At 42.0% G+C, this 14470-nt stretch overlaps 1 protein-coding gene across 5 annotated transcripts in view; it reads left to right on the top strand.

Moving 5' to 3' along the window:
* TTN (titin) overlaps positions 1–14470 on the top strand; it is a 266895-nt gene that overhangs the window by 60071 nt on the left and 192354 nt on the right. For 3 of the 5 annotated variants that reach the window (XM_040643369.1, XM_040643361.1, XM_040643375.1), the window contains 2 exons: positions 2065–4821; positions 5592–5870. In XM_040643369.1, the coding sequence (XP_040499303.1) occupies positions 2065–4821; positions 5592–5870 (3036 nt within the window). Of the gene's footprint in view, positions 1–2064; positions 4822–5591; positions 5871–7602; positions 8167–8716; positions 8999–9093; positions 9373–9822; positions 10102–10198; positions 10478–10595; positions 10884–10997; positions 11277–11368; positions 11651–11745; positions 12025–12138; positions 12418–12515; positions 12795–12913; positions 13202–13327; positions 13607–13741; positions 14024–14123; positions 14403–14470 lie in introns of all 5 variants that reach the window. The other 2 variants (XM_040643349.1, XM_040643355.1) reach the window with 2 other exon arrangements.

Raw genomic sequence — 14470 nt, forward strand, 5'->3', positions numbered from 1 at the left:
AAGGAGCAATTGAGAGAATGTGCAGAATACAGACAGAGCAGTCAGGCTTACGCCCCTCCCGCCCACCCCCCAAAACATCTGTTCTACCTGTTTCGAATCACCATAACTCATGCAGATAGATATACTGTTGTGCAACAATCATTTCTGTTTCAACCAGTGAGCACACAGTACCTATGATAATAACTATAGATATAATGTAATATACCACATCATAAATCCCTGAAATAAAACTAATTCTGCAGTTTAAGGACTTAGGGATTTATTCTACTCCTAGTTACAAAATGGATGTTTCAATAAATTAGAAATGCAGGTCATGACAAACAGGACAGTGGCTGGTGCAGTGACAGTTCAAAACCTGTTTCAGGAAAGAAGGAAGGAGGGAAGGAAGGAAGGAAGGAAGGAAGGAAGGAAGGAAGGAAGGAAGGAAGGAAGGAAGGAGGGAAAAAACATTGTAATGCCTTATTGAATTTGCAGGAAGGAAGAGTTTGATTTTGCTCATTAGAATTCTTTTAGTCTCAAATGCATTGAATTGAGGATATTCAGAATAACAAATGACTGAAGAAAGAAAAATAAGACTTGTCTTACTTACTTGGCTTATTGTTGTAGATAATTAAATGGAATTTTTTTCTGATTCAGTGGCACATAACTTAAAAGCCTGAAATATTAATTTCTCTGATGCTGGATAGAGAATTCATTGTATTATATGTAGTCGAGTTTAGACATAATTATTAGCTGCTACTGCTACATGCATGTACTTTTAACTATACCTTTCATGTTTCAGCACATGTAAATTTTATTTACTTTATTTTTTATGGCCAATACACCATGTTAGAAGTAAGGGAAGACAACTGAAAATATTTCAATGTATTAGTGGGTTTTGGGGAATTTTAAATATTCACATTCATTCCCTTTACAGATATTTTGGGAGTTCAAGTGAAGGGAAAGTGGACATGAGTAATAAATGTAAAGTTAAGTGGTCACCATTAGGATGTGAAATTAATCAATGATTTTGTGGCTTACTAATTGAAATAATAAATAACTGAGTATGTATTCTACATGCCATCGATAAATTTTGCCAGTGTATTTATAGCCAGTAGACACTAGAGTTGTGCCTTCTAATGCTTCTATGCCAGAACAGAGAGGAAATAAGGCATGACTATTCCATGTGATGCAAGGGGAGTGAATTAATAAAATAATAATACTGCTTTTGGGGAAGGTAATAAAACTATTATTTATTAACAGAGCTGTTCTACATGCCTACCAGATTTAATGAAAAGCCTAATTCCTTTTTATCAAATTATACCTGTTATCCATGATACTGTTTAAAGAGTATCTGTTATTCACTCTTTTGTTTTTCTGTTCCATAATGCTGTATAGATATTTCTCACACAATAAAGTACAATACAATTTTTAATGTTGGAGTTATTTTCTTTCATTCCTGATCCTCCCATTTCCTTGACTTAACAAAAGCCTTATTATAAAAGCTTTGTTGAAATAATATGGCAATTTACATGGCCAGAGAAGGCCCGAATTTCTAGTAACTGAAACCGGTGGTTCTCTTACAAATTCAAATTAAGTATTTCCTATAGCCTCTTTTTAATAATAGCTTCAGATTATAAGCAGTAACTGAAACATAAGTATTTTATTTTGGAAATAATCAGTCTTCAATTTGACAATAGCTATCATTCTTAAGAAAATTCTAAACAAATAATTCTGGATCTTTTTAGAAGTTGATTTAAATAATCCCAGATTCTTTTATTATAAATATATAGGTAGCAGTTTTTCAAACTTTAGAATTGGGGTTATATCACAGAGAAAAACTCATAGAACAGCTTTGAAATTTATAAACTCTAACACAAATGGAGGCATTGGAAGTTACGTAATATAATGAGCTAAGATTAAAAATTAAGAAATGTGCTTTTTTGTAAATCTCAAGATAATCTAATGATTCCAGGAATAAAGCAGAAGAGGACCATCAGTTGGTGCATAATTCTTTGACTTCTATTTTTTTGTTGTTGTTAAATAAAACTGGTAGTATAATAATAATCACTTTTCCCCATGCAGAGTTTTCTAGTTCTCTTCTGTCTGCCGAGGAAGAAGGATTCCAAACCTATAGCTCTGGCCTTCAGTTATCTAATAGAAATGAAACACTTGAACTTTCATCTGAACCTCCAGTTCAGTCAACTACATTTGATTCCAAAAAGGAAGGCCGTGTTCCAATTTTCATCAAAGAAGCGTCAAATGCTGAAATAAGCGTAGGGGATGTGGCTAAACTGTCTGTTACTGTCACTGGCATTCCCAAGCCTAAAATTCAGTGGTTCTTTAATGGAGTAATGTTAACCCCTTCTGCTGACTACAAATTTGTTTTTGACGGCAATGATCATAGTTTGATCATCCTGTTCACCCAATTTGAGGATGAGGGAGAGTATACATGCATTGCCAGTAATGAATATGGACAGACAGTATGCAGTGCCTATCTAAAAATTAGTTCCAAAGGAGAGGCGCACAAAGAGAAAGAACCAGAACCAGTGGAAAAAAATCTGGAAAAGTTTGAAGGTCCTTGTCCTCCTTACTTCCTTAAGGAGTTCAAACCAATTCACTGTGCTCAGGGTCTCCCTGCTGTCTTTGAGTACAAGGTGCTTGGAGAGCCTGCACCCACGGTCTTGTGGTTCAAAGAAAACAAGCAGCTTTACACCAATGTTTATTACACCATCATCCATAACCCTGATGGTTCTGGAACATTCATTGTCAATGACCCTCAGAGGGAAGATAGTGGCCTCTACGTCTGTAAAGCAGAGAATATGTGGGGTGAGTCGACCTGTGCTGCGGAGCTGCTTGTGCTTCTGGAAGACACAGACAAGCCTGATGCTCCCTGCGAGGCAGAGCCCACACCAGAGGCTACTAAAGATTTTCCGCAGATGTCACTAAAGGGTCCTGCAGTCGAAGCCTTTGACTCAGAGCAGGAAATTGCAGCTTTTGTAAATGACACCATTTTGAAAGCTGCTTCAATTGCAGAAGAAAACCAGCAGCTTTCTTATGAGCATATCATTAAAACCAGTGAACTGAGTAGTCAAGTTACTTTAGTGGCTGAGCAGTTGCAATCCACAGTCATGTTGGAGCAGAACGTGCCTGATCCAGAAAGCACCAGGGCACTTCTTTCCATCAATGGCACCATTCACGTTCGGCCTATCAAGGAACCATCTCCCAATTTAGAGCTGCAGATTGTCCAGTCCCAGAAAACCCTCCCGAAAGAAGATGTCCTAATGCTTCAAGAGCCTGAGTCACAGGTGGTCCTATCAGATACTGAAAAAATCTTCCCAAGTGCCATGTCCATAGAAGAAATTAGTTCATTAATGGTGGAGCCTCTGAAAACTTTCCTAGCTGAACCTGAAGGGAGTTATCCACAGTCTTCAATAGAAGAAGCTCCAGCCCATTCATATCCAACCTCTGTGGCTGAGGAAGTGCTGTCATCAAGAGAAAAGACAGCATCTGCAATGGACAAAGAGCAAAGACTGACCCTTCCAAAGCAAGAGGCACAAAGTGCTCTCACCCTGAGTCAGAGCTTAGCTGAGGGAAGCATGGAAAGTCGTAAGGGTCCTGAGGTCAAGCCCCAGGTCCCTTCAGAACACACATGCACGGAAGATGAAATTTTGATGGAAAGTGCAGATCAACTGGAAAGTGCAGGGCAGGATTTTGCAGCCAGGACTGAGGAAGGCAAGTCCTTAAGGTTTCCGCTAGCATGTGAGGAAAAGCAGGTACTGCTCAAGGAAGAGTGTTCTGACCACTTGGCAGTGCCCCTGAACCAAACCAGTGAGTATAAAAAAGAGCCCATGATGATAAATGGTGTGCAAGAGGTGCAGACAAGTGACACTCTTCCTAAGGAGAGTTTGCTTCCTGGAATTCCAGAAGAACAACGATTAAACCTCAAAACTCAGATCCGCAGGGCTTTGCAAGCAGCAGTGGCCAGTGAGCAGCCAAGTCTTTTCTCTGAATGGTTAAGGAACGTTGAAAAGGTGGAGGTGAAGGCCATAAACTTCACCCAAGAGCCCAGACGCATTCTGTGTACCTACCTTATTACCTCAGTGAAGACTCTAACGGAAGAATTCACCATTGCTATTGAAGGCATTGATCCTCAAACGGCTAACTTGAAAACTGAACTGAAGGATGCTCTGTGCTCTATTGTATGTGAGGAGATAAACGTCTTAACAGCTGAGGATCCCAGAATCCAGAAAGGGGGCTTTCAGGAAGAGCCGGGTCCTTTTTTAGATTCACAGAAGGTTGAAGCAATCTGGGAACCAGAAGTCGAGTCTAAACATCTTGTCTCTGCAGAAGAGGTCAGCTATGTTCATGTGGAAAGTCAGGTCAAAGTTGCAGATACCACACCTGTCCCTGATGGCGTTGCTCTGGCTGCTAGCCCTGAGGAAAAACAGGGTGAGACTCCAAAGCCGTCAGAGGCAAGAGAGAAGTCCTCTGGAAGTGGTACTGGGGAGGTGGGCCTAGGAGAGCTACAGGAAGCTGAGGGTAGCTTAGCCGAAGAGGACGGTCCTGTCATACACACGCCCTTGGTGGACACGACTGCGGAGGAAGGTGACATTGTAAACCTCACGACATTCATAACAAATGCCAAAGAGGTGAATTGGTATTTTGAGGGCAAACTGGTGCATTCAGATGAAAAGTTCAAGTGTTTACAAGATCAAAATACATATACGCTAGTGATCGACAAAGTAAATACGGAAGAACATCAAGGAGCATATACCTGCGAGGCCTTGAACGACAAGGGGAATGCAGCAACTTCGGCCAAACTCACTGTAGTCAAAAGAGGTTGGATTTTAAGGATGAGGGGGCTCGAGCTCTAACGTTCACTGGATCGTAATGATTTAGTTTCCATCACTGAGTTTTCACTGACCTGCCTCTGCCACAGAGTGATTTGTATAGAGTAAGAACGAAACCACAGACGTAATCATGGTTATTAAGTCTTCTCCTTGTGGGATAGTGCATTATCCTATCTAGCTACTATTTATTTTTAAAATAAAACGTTATTTTCATATGTTCCATGACACCAATATGTTTTTTAGTTTATATTTCCTTGAAAATACTTTAATAATAGATAATAAAAGCTGTCAGTGAATGCCTCGCTGTCTGAAATTGCCAGTCTCATCCCTAAATTCAGAATAACCATGATTAATTGTCCATTTGTGTTTCTTATTTGTATTTCTTTTTTGGTGTTGTTTCACTTCCTCACTGTATTTAGTATACCACTTTTTTTTAAATGCTGTTCACAGTGTTCTTAGCATGGTATATTTAAAGAATATATCATGTTGTTATGCATGTAAGCCCATGGCATCACTTTTTAATCGTGTTTTTCACAATCCACTGCAAAGTAACGATTGAAGATGTTAAAAGCTACTTATTGTCTTCTTTTACCTTCAGTGATTGTTCTCATTTTCCAGTCACTTGTCTTCAACTGCTGCAATCCATCTCACCAATTTCAACTGTTTTACTTCATTAACAGCAACAAAAGTGTGAAGAAAAAGACAAATGTGGTATCCCTGATAAGGAGGCGGACTAATGGCCTCTGCTTCCCTTTGCAGCTGCCCCAGTGATCAAAAGGAGAATCGAGCCCCTGGAAGTAGCTCTGGGCCACCTAGCCAAATTCACCTGCGAGGTCCAAACTGCCCCCAATGTCCGGTTCCAGTGGTTTAAAGCTGGCCGAGAAATTTACGAAAGCGACAAGTGTTCGATTCGATCTTCGAAGTATGTCTCCACCCTGGAAATCCTGCGAACCCAGGTTGTGGACTGTGGCGAGTACACCTGCAAAGCCTCCAACGAGTACGGCAGCGTTAGCTGCACAGCCACGCTGACCGTGACAGGTAAATGACACACGTCGAGATGGTCGTCCTGCTTCACACTGTTGCCTGTTTTGCTTTTTGTACAGGTGCAGGATTGGCTTGTCCTGCCAACTGGAGAAGCCAGTGGCTGAGCTATAACATGATGGCTAGGTCGTGCAGAGTCCCTGTGGGACGAGAGCTCATTCTGTACTGGCCTCTTTCTAAGAGCAGCTAAAGAAAAAATAAAAATAACTTATTATTTTGAAAACAATGTCAAGGAATCCAATGAGCAGTGACACCTGAAAGTTTGGTTTGGGTTTTTTTCTCTCTCTCTTTAAAACGACTAGCATGGTGGAAATATCTTGGCTAACGTCTCATGGCCTGGCTCGGCACAGAATATGACACGTTTCAGGACAGTTTGTTGCTACTAAAAAATAAATAATGTCCCATTGTATTTGATAATTTGGAACCAGTTAACCAGTTAAGAACAGAATTACAAACTGAAAAAAAAAAAAGCCCAAGCATAAGACTGAATTTAAATCCTAAAATAAGATAGGGAGCTATTCAGGACTACAAATTAGGATTCTCACCCTAGGCTTTATTACTGATTTAAAAATAAGAGCAACTACAGAAATATTCTGTTCTCAGTTTCCTAATTGACACTCATCAAGTATTCGAATTCCCTCATTAGCAAAAAAAAAAAAAAAAAATCAGTCGTGCTTTCCTTTTGTCTGTCTGTCTCTGTCTCTTTTGCTTTCTTCTTCCAAGGGAAAGTGTGAATATAAACGCTGGGGTAGCAATTCCCTGTGTTGTTAAGAGAAAGAAGACGTGCATTAAATATCTGGGCGGGACAGCCCCTTGGTCTTTTCCAGTAGAAGCATGAAGGGGAAAGGCAAACACAGCACATGTTCTTGGCTTGGCAAAGTCATGGTTCCTTGTAGCTTTCTCTCCCTTGCCGCTCTTTTACGATTCAAAAAATCTGAAACCCAGGCCCATGATAACCCATCTAGGGGTTTCACTTTGTGATTAGAGTCTCCATGCAATCCGCTGCCTGGCAGTCTTCTTAACGATGCTTTTGAACCTCTTCACCCAAATTAGGCCAGTTCAGTAAGGGGACTGATACCTGAGCTTTCAAATGATAAGAAGGGAAAAAGGAGGAGGAGGATTCTTTTTAAATTGGAAAGAGGTCCCTAAAGGCTTCCTTCAAAATGCAGAATGGAAATGGGAAATTACTGCTAGAAATATTTTTACGAGTTGGAAATGACTTAGGGAATGAATTCAAAGTTGGGCCGTTGAAGGATTTGCTGATGGTTGACATGAAGGTTAGAGAGACTTCACAAAACTACTCCTTCTTATCACTTAATGTCCCTGTTCTTCAGGAGAGTCGAGTACATTTTCTTTATCTTCTTTACAGAGTCTTCTAACTCACAGAATTAAAGGAGCAGCTGAATTACTTATCAAATCATTCAGACAACTAATCAGCTACTAAAGTGGACGAATCTTTAACAATAATAAGTTAACGTTGCTAGACAAAGCAACATTTGTTCTTTCCTTTAACGGAGACGTTGAAAGTACTGTCTCTCTCCTCTATAAAGAACTCTCTCATCCCTTTCCTTTGACAAATCTTTTCATCTAATTAATTTATTATCCTATTAAATAATGTCTCATGTCTGTCTAAATATATAACTCATCTTTTCTCTTTCTTAGAATATATAATGACAGCAAGAGCTTCTGTGGGGACAAAATATAATGTTGAAAAAAATTTCTTTTGCAGAGGCATATCCACCAAGCTTTTACTCCAGACCTAAGTCCGTTACAACTTTTGTGGGTAAGACAGCCAAGTTCCTCTGCACAGTATTAGGGACTCCCGTGATCGAAACCATTTGGCAGAAAGACGGGGCTGCGCTGTCACCTTCCCCTAACCGCAAGATTTCAGAGGCAGAAAATAAACACAGTTTAGAACTCTCAAATCTTACAATTCAAGATAGAGGAGTTTATTCTTGTAAAGCTTCTAACAAGTTTGGAGCTGACATCTGCCAAGCTGAGTTAATCATCATCGACAAGCCACATTTCATTAAAGAATTAGAACCTGTGCAGTCAGCAATCAATAAGAAGATCCACCTCGAGTGCCAAGTGGATGAAGACAGAAAGGTGACAGTAACATGGAATAAAGATGGGCAAAAACTCCCCCCTGGGAAAGATTATAAGATCTATTTTGAAGATAAAATAGCATCACTTGAGATCCCTCTGGCCAAACTCAAAGATTCAGGAACTTACGTTTGTACCGCTTCCAATGAGGCTGGGAGCAGCTCTTCTTCAGCAACAGTCACCATCAGAGGTAAGAAATGCATGAATGTTATTTTGCACTTTAAGGATGCGCTGGAGAAAAACTGTGGACACACCGTGCAGTCCGTACATTTTATTATTATTAAAGTAATTTCATCTAAGCAATTGTTTTGGTTTGGCGAAATTGTGGTGTTGTCTGATTTTATATTTTCAGTCTTCTTCTGAAGCTACTCTGTTCCTTTAAAACTGTCTGCCATTAACAAAACCTGCTTCCGATTTCTTCTAAGAACTTCAAGTGTCTAGGCAATCCGTAACGACCTTCTCTTAGGCAGTTGTTTTCTGTGTAAGGCAAAGAGTCTGCTTTTTGTGTAAGACAAGAGTTCGCTTGCTTTTGTGTGTGTTTATTTTTTTAATTGAGAGACCAGGAAAGGGTTTTAAAATAATGGAATCATGGAGAACTATCGAGGACACCACTACCCTTTCAGAAATTTCATCGGGATATTTGATGTGTGTTGTGTCTTCTTGTGGTATATGTCTCTTTTTTTTTTTTTTTTGTGGAGCTGGTGCTTCAGATCTCTTTCTTTTTTGTTAACTTCTTGTAGAACCACCGTCCTTCGTGAAGAAGGTGGACCCCTCTTATTTAATGCTGCCAGGTGAATCAGCACGCCTCCATTGCAAGCTGAAAGGCTCACCTGTGATCCAGGTCACTTGGTTTAAAAATAACAAAGAACTTAGTGAGAGTAACACTATTCGAATGTCTTTCGTCAATTCTGAGGCTGTGCTTGATCTGACGGATGTCAAAGTTGAAGATAGTGGCAGTTACTCATGTGAGGCGGTGAATGACGTTGGCAGTGACTCGTGCAGTGCTGAAATCGTTATCAAAGGTTTGTTGAATCGAAGTCTGCGGGTTTTCTGAGAAAAGATTTTTTTTTACTTGCTTGGGACACATTACTTATACCATGCTTTCGTGCTTTTGTAGAGCCTCCTTCTTTCATCAAAACCCTCGAGCCTGCAGATATAGTGAGAGGAACAAATGCCCTTCTTCGGTGTGAAATCTCAGGCACTGGACCCTTTGAAATTAGCTGGTTCAAAGACAAGAAGCAAATTCGAAGTAGTAAAAAGTACAGGTTGTTTTCTCAGAAGTCTCTGGTGTCTCTGGAGATCTTTTCTTTCAATAGTGCAGACGTTGGTGAATATGAATGTGTGGTTGCTAATGAAGTCGGGAAGTGTGGCTGCAGTGCAACACACTTACTAAAAGGTCAGTGCTTGAACGCAACAACGCCTCTTTAACAAATCGCCGAAACAGCTTTCTTAATCCACGGAAGGGAAACTGGCGGGTTTTCTTCTTCTCCTAACCCATGAAAATATGTTTCACTTTTGCTTTAACCTGGGACCTCGGGGACAAAGTCAGTGACCTTCATCCAGTCTTTATTCTGAGATGACTGTAAATATTTACTCTCCAATAACAAAAGTGGGTTACGTAATAATCTATGACCATATTGTCAGCTGATAACCACGTATCTTCTGTGCTTCTTTCTGTCGGATGGAAGTGTGATTCTTCTTAAATTTTAACTTATTCTTCTCGTTAACCGACACTACAGGAGGGTGATATTGGGCAAGAGAAATGTAATCTAGATGAAACACAAATGTGTATGGTGTCGAAAGGGTTTGGGAATTGATAAGCTTTGTCTGTTCTTTCTTTAACTAGAACCGCCAACCTTTGTAAAGAAAGTAGATGATTTTACCGCACTAGCAGGTCAAACTGTTACCTTACAAGCTGCCGTGAGAGGGTCAGAACCCATCTCTGTCACCTGGTTTAAAGGACAAGAAATAATTAAAGAAGATGGAAAGATCAAAATGAGCTTTTCTAATGGTGTTGCAGTCTTGATCATCCCTGACGTTCAGATTAGTTTTGGTGACAAATACACCTGCCTGGCTGAAAACGAAGCCGGAAGCCAAACGTCTGTTGGGGAATTAATAGTTAAAGGTTCGTGTAGGAACATTTTAACTTAGTATTGCTATTTCCATTTAGAGTGGAACCCTAATGCACACTTGGTCATGCTAACTATTTAATACCATTGTAGAACCTGCCAAAATTGTTGAGAGAGCAGAGCTGATCCAGGTGACAGCAGGAGACCCAGCCACGCTGGAGTATACAGTCACAGGCACCCCAGAGCTCAAGCCCAAATGGTACAAAGATGGAAGACCTTTGGTTGCTAGTAAAAAGTATCGAATAAGTTTTAAAAACAATGTTGCCCAACTCAAATTTTATTCAGCCGAACTGCACGATAGCGGCCAGTACACATTTGAGATTTCCAATGAAGTGGGCAGCAGCTCCTGCGAAACAACGTTCACTGTATTGGGTTAGTATCTTCAGAAACATATGCTGCCCATTCCTTTGAAACCTAACCAGTGAGCAAGAATAAAATCACTGAGCGATTTCCCATGTTTGTCTTTCTTCTCTTCTTGTGCCACGAACAGATCGAGACATCGCTCCGTTCTTTACCAAACCCCTACGCAACGTGGGCAGTGTTGTTAACAGCACCTGCAGGCTGGACTGCAGAGTCGCTGGCTCTCTTCCCATGAGGGTGTCCTGGTTCAAGGACGGTAGAGAAATAGCTTCTTCTGACAAATACAGAATAGCCTTTGTGGAAGGCACGGCCTCTTTGGAGATAAGCAGAGTAGACATGAATGACGCGGGCAATTTCACTTGTCGAGCCACGAATTCCGTGGGAAGCAAAGACAGCAGCGGAGCCCTGATTGTGCAAGGTTGGCCGGAAACTTTGCATTTCATTCTAATATAGATGATGTTCAAATTAAGGCCTCTTCTCTTAGATCACGCTTCTTAACTCTTAGAAATTCTTTCTTATGCCCCTCCTTTAGAACCACCCAGTTTTGTAACTAAGCCTGCATCCAAGGACGTTCTGCCTGGCTCAGCAGTCTGCCTGAAGAGCACCTTCCAAGGGTCCACCCCTTTCACAGTCAAATGGTTTAAGGGTGCCAAAGAGCTTTTCTCTGGTGGAAGCTGCTATATTAGCAAAGAAGCTTTAGAAAGTTCCCTGGAACTCTATGCAGTAAAAACCTCTGATTCTGGCACATACACCTGCCAAGTCAGCAACGTTGCCGGAAGCGTGGAGTGCAGTGCAAACTTATTTGTAAAAGGTTTGCTTGGTTTTCTTGACATCTTTGTGCTATCATCCTTACAAGTTCTTTCCTCTTCCTCGAGTTTTTTAATAACTTCCTTCCTTCCGCAGAGCCCGCCACGTTTGTTGAGAGGTTAGAGCCATCACAGTTGTTAAAGAAGGGAGACGCCACCCAGCTGGCCTGCAAAGTCACTGGTACCCCTCCAATTAAAATCACATGGTTTGCAAATGATAGAGAAATCAAGGAGAGCAGCAAGCACAAAATGACTTTTGTGGAGTCCACCGCCGTCCTAAGACTTACAGATGTTGCCATTGAAGACAGTGGCGAGTACATGTGCGAGGCCCAAAATGAAGCTGGCAGTGACCACTGTGGTAGCATTTTGATAGTCAAAGGTTTGTGTTCACATTGCCCCTTGTGTTACCACAGGTGTGGCCCATAGCCCAGATTCACCCCTCGTTAACTCAAAGTAATTCCTTTCCTGCTATAGAGTCACCTTACTTTACCAAAGAATTTAAGCCCATTGAAGTGTTGAAGGAATACGACGTCATGTTGCTGGCCGAGGTGGCAGGCACACCTCCCTTTGAGATCACTTGGTTCAAAGACAACACGACGCTGAGAAGTGGTAGGAAGTATAAAACCTTCATTCAGGACCAGCTGGTGAGCCTGCAGATCCTCAAGTTCGTCGCCACGGATGCTGGTGAATACCAGTGCCGGGTGACCAATGAGGTGGGCAGCAGCACCTGCACTGCCCGGGTGACTCTGAGAGGTTAGTGTCCGTTCAAATGATGCGCTGGCTCTTCTGTAGAGAGAACTCTTTGTTCCAACAAAAATCCACTTTGGCTCTAAAGCTGACACTAATTGAGAATTATTCTTCTATTAGAACCCCCAGCCTTTGTGAAGAAGATCGAGAGCACCAGCTCCCTTCGGGGGGGCACCGCTGCCTTCCAGGCCACTCTCAAGGGCTCCTTGCCGATCACCGTGACTTGGTTAAAGGACAATGAGGAAATCACCGAGGACGATAATATAAGAATGACCTTTGAGAACAATGTGGCTAGTCTGTACCTCAGTGGCATCGAAGTCAAGCATGATGGGAAATATGTCTGTCAGGCCAGAAATGATGCAGGAATACATAGATGTTCTGCACTGCTCTCAGTGAAAGGTCGGTTCAGGTTTGCCGTGGGTTTTAGGGAATAAGGCAGATGTGAGCCTTTTAGTGGAGTGATTCACCACCCACACCTGTCCCTCTGTTTTCTACAGAACCTGCAACAATCACCGAGGAGGCTGTGTCTATAGATGTCACCCAAGGGGACCCAGCCACTTTGCAGGTTAAATTTTCAGGGACTAAAGAGCTTACAGCCAGATGGTTTAAAGATGGCCAAGAACTGACCCTGGGCCAAAAATACAAAATCAGCGTCACTGACACAGTCTCTGTACTGAAGATTATTTCTACAGAAAAGAGAGATAGTGGAGAATATACTTTTGAGGTCCAAAATGATGTTGGGAGAAGCAGCTGCAAGGCTAGCATTAATGTATTAGGTTGGTATTGAAACTGAGTGTCTCCTCCTCGTCTCCTACAATTTTACAGAAAATACAAATTGCTGCGTTGACCTAACTTTTTTTTTTTTTTTTGGGTTTCTTGCTTTTTCATTGCATAGATCTTATCATACCTCCCTCATTCACCAAAAAGCTGAAGAAAATGGACAGCATTAAAGGGTCTTTTATTGACTTAGAATGTATAGTGGCTGGGTCACATCCCATCAGCATCCAGTGGTTCAAAGACGACCAGGAAATAACAGCTAGTGAAAAATACAAATTCTCTTTTCATGACAATACTGCCTTCTTGGAAATCAGTCATCTAGAAGGTACAGACAGTGGGACATACACCTGTTCGGCCACCAATAAGGCAGGACACAACCAGTGCAGTGGCCATCTCACAGTCAAAGGTTGGCACTTTTTATCTCCCCTTATCAAGGACTGGTCTGCTCTCTCATTTCTTAATTCTCACCCTTACTGCCCCATTCCAAAGTAAACCTTCCTTTCTCTTTTTGTTTCTTTGTCTTTCATCCCAGAACCCCCTTACTTCATGGAAAAGCCACAGTCACAAGACGTCAGTCCCCATACAAGGGTTCAGCTAAAGGCTCTTGTGGGTGGCACTGCGCCCATGACCATAAAGTGGTTTAAAGATAACAAAGAGTTGCACTCAGGAGCAGCTCGCTCAGTTTGGAAGGATGACACGTCCACCATCCTGGAGCTCTTTTCCGCCAAAGCTGCCGATTCTGGGACCTACATTTGCCAACTAAGCAACGATGTTGGCACCGCAACCAGTAAAGCCACTCTCTTTGTGAAAGGTCTGGTCTCTGCATACATCTCTCTTGCTTGCTTGTCTGGATTTTCTTGAGCGGGGAGGGACGAGGCTGGAGAAAGCGATTCTGACCTTTGTTTTAAAAAGACGCTCAATGTGACACTTTCTTCCCCGTCTTTAGAACCTCCTCAATTCATTAAGAAGCCCAGCCCCGTATTAGTGCTGAGAAACGGACAGTCGACAACATTTGAATGCCAAATAACAGGCACTCCTGAAATCAGAGTTTCTTGGTATCTGGACGGGAATGAAATAACAGCCATTAAGAAATATGGCATTTCCTTCATCGATGGTGTAGCCACTTTCCAAATTTCTGGTGCCAGGGTAGAAAACAGCGGGACTTACGTCTGTGAAGCCCGCAATGACGCAGGCACGGCAAGCTGCAGCATTGAATTAAAAGTGAAAGGTGCGTTACTGGGTCCGTTTGCCCTTTCGGCTGTGCTGCCGGCCAGGCTGTCGGTCTTCCCTCGAGTAAGCTCGTGTCTGTCTTCCTTTTGAATCTTTAGAACCTCCCACCTTTATCAGGGAGCTGAGGCCCGTGGAGGTCGTGAAAGATAGTGACGTGCAGCTGGAGTGTGAAGTGGCGGGAACGTCTCCATTTGAGGTCACTTGGCTGAGGAATAACAAGGAAATTCGAAGCAGCAAAAAATATACCCTAACCGACAGAGTATCCGTGTTTAACCTCCATATAACCCGGTGTGACCCCTCAGACACTGGTGAATACCAGTGCATCGTATCCAATGAAGGCGGCAGCTGCTCTAGCAGTACCCGGGTCTCCCTGAAAGGTCAGTGGCACACACGAGAACAGGCTACCATGTAAGAATTTCGCAATGTCTTTCATTTTATGATCACA

Source organism: Ursus maritimus, unplaced genomic scaffold (genome assembly GCF_017311325.1).
Source record: "Ursus maritimus isolate PB19 unplaced genomic scaffold, ASM1731132v1 scaffold_1, whole genome shotgun sequence".
NCBI classification, from domain to species: domain Eukaryota; kingdom Metazoa; phylum Chordata; class Mammalia; order Carnivora; family Ursidae; genus Ursus; species Ursus maritimus.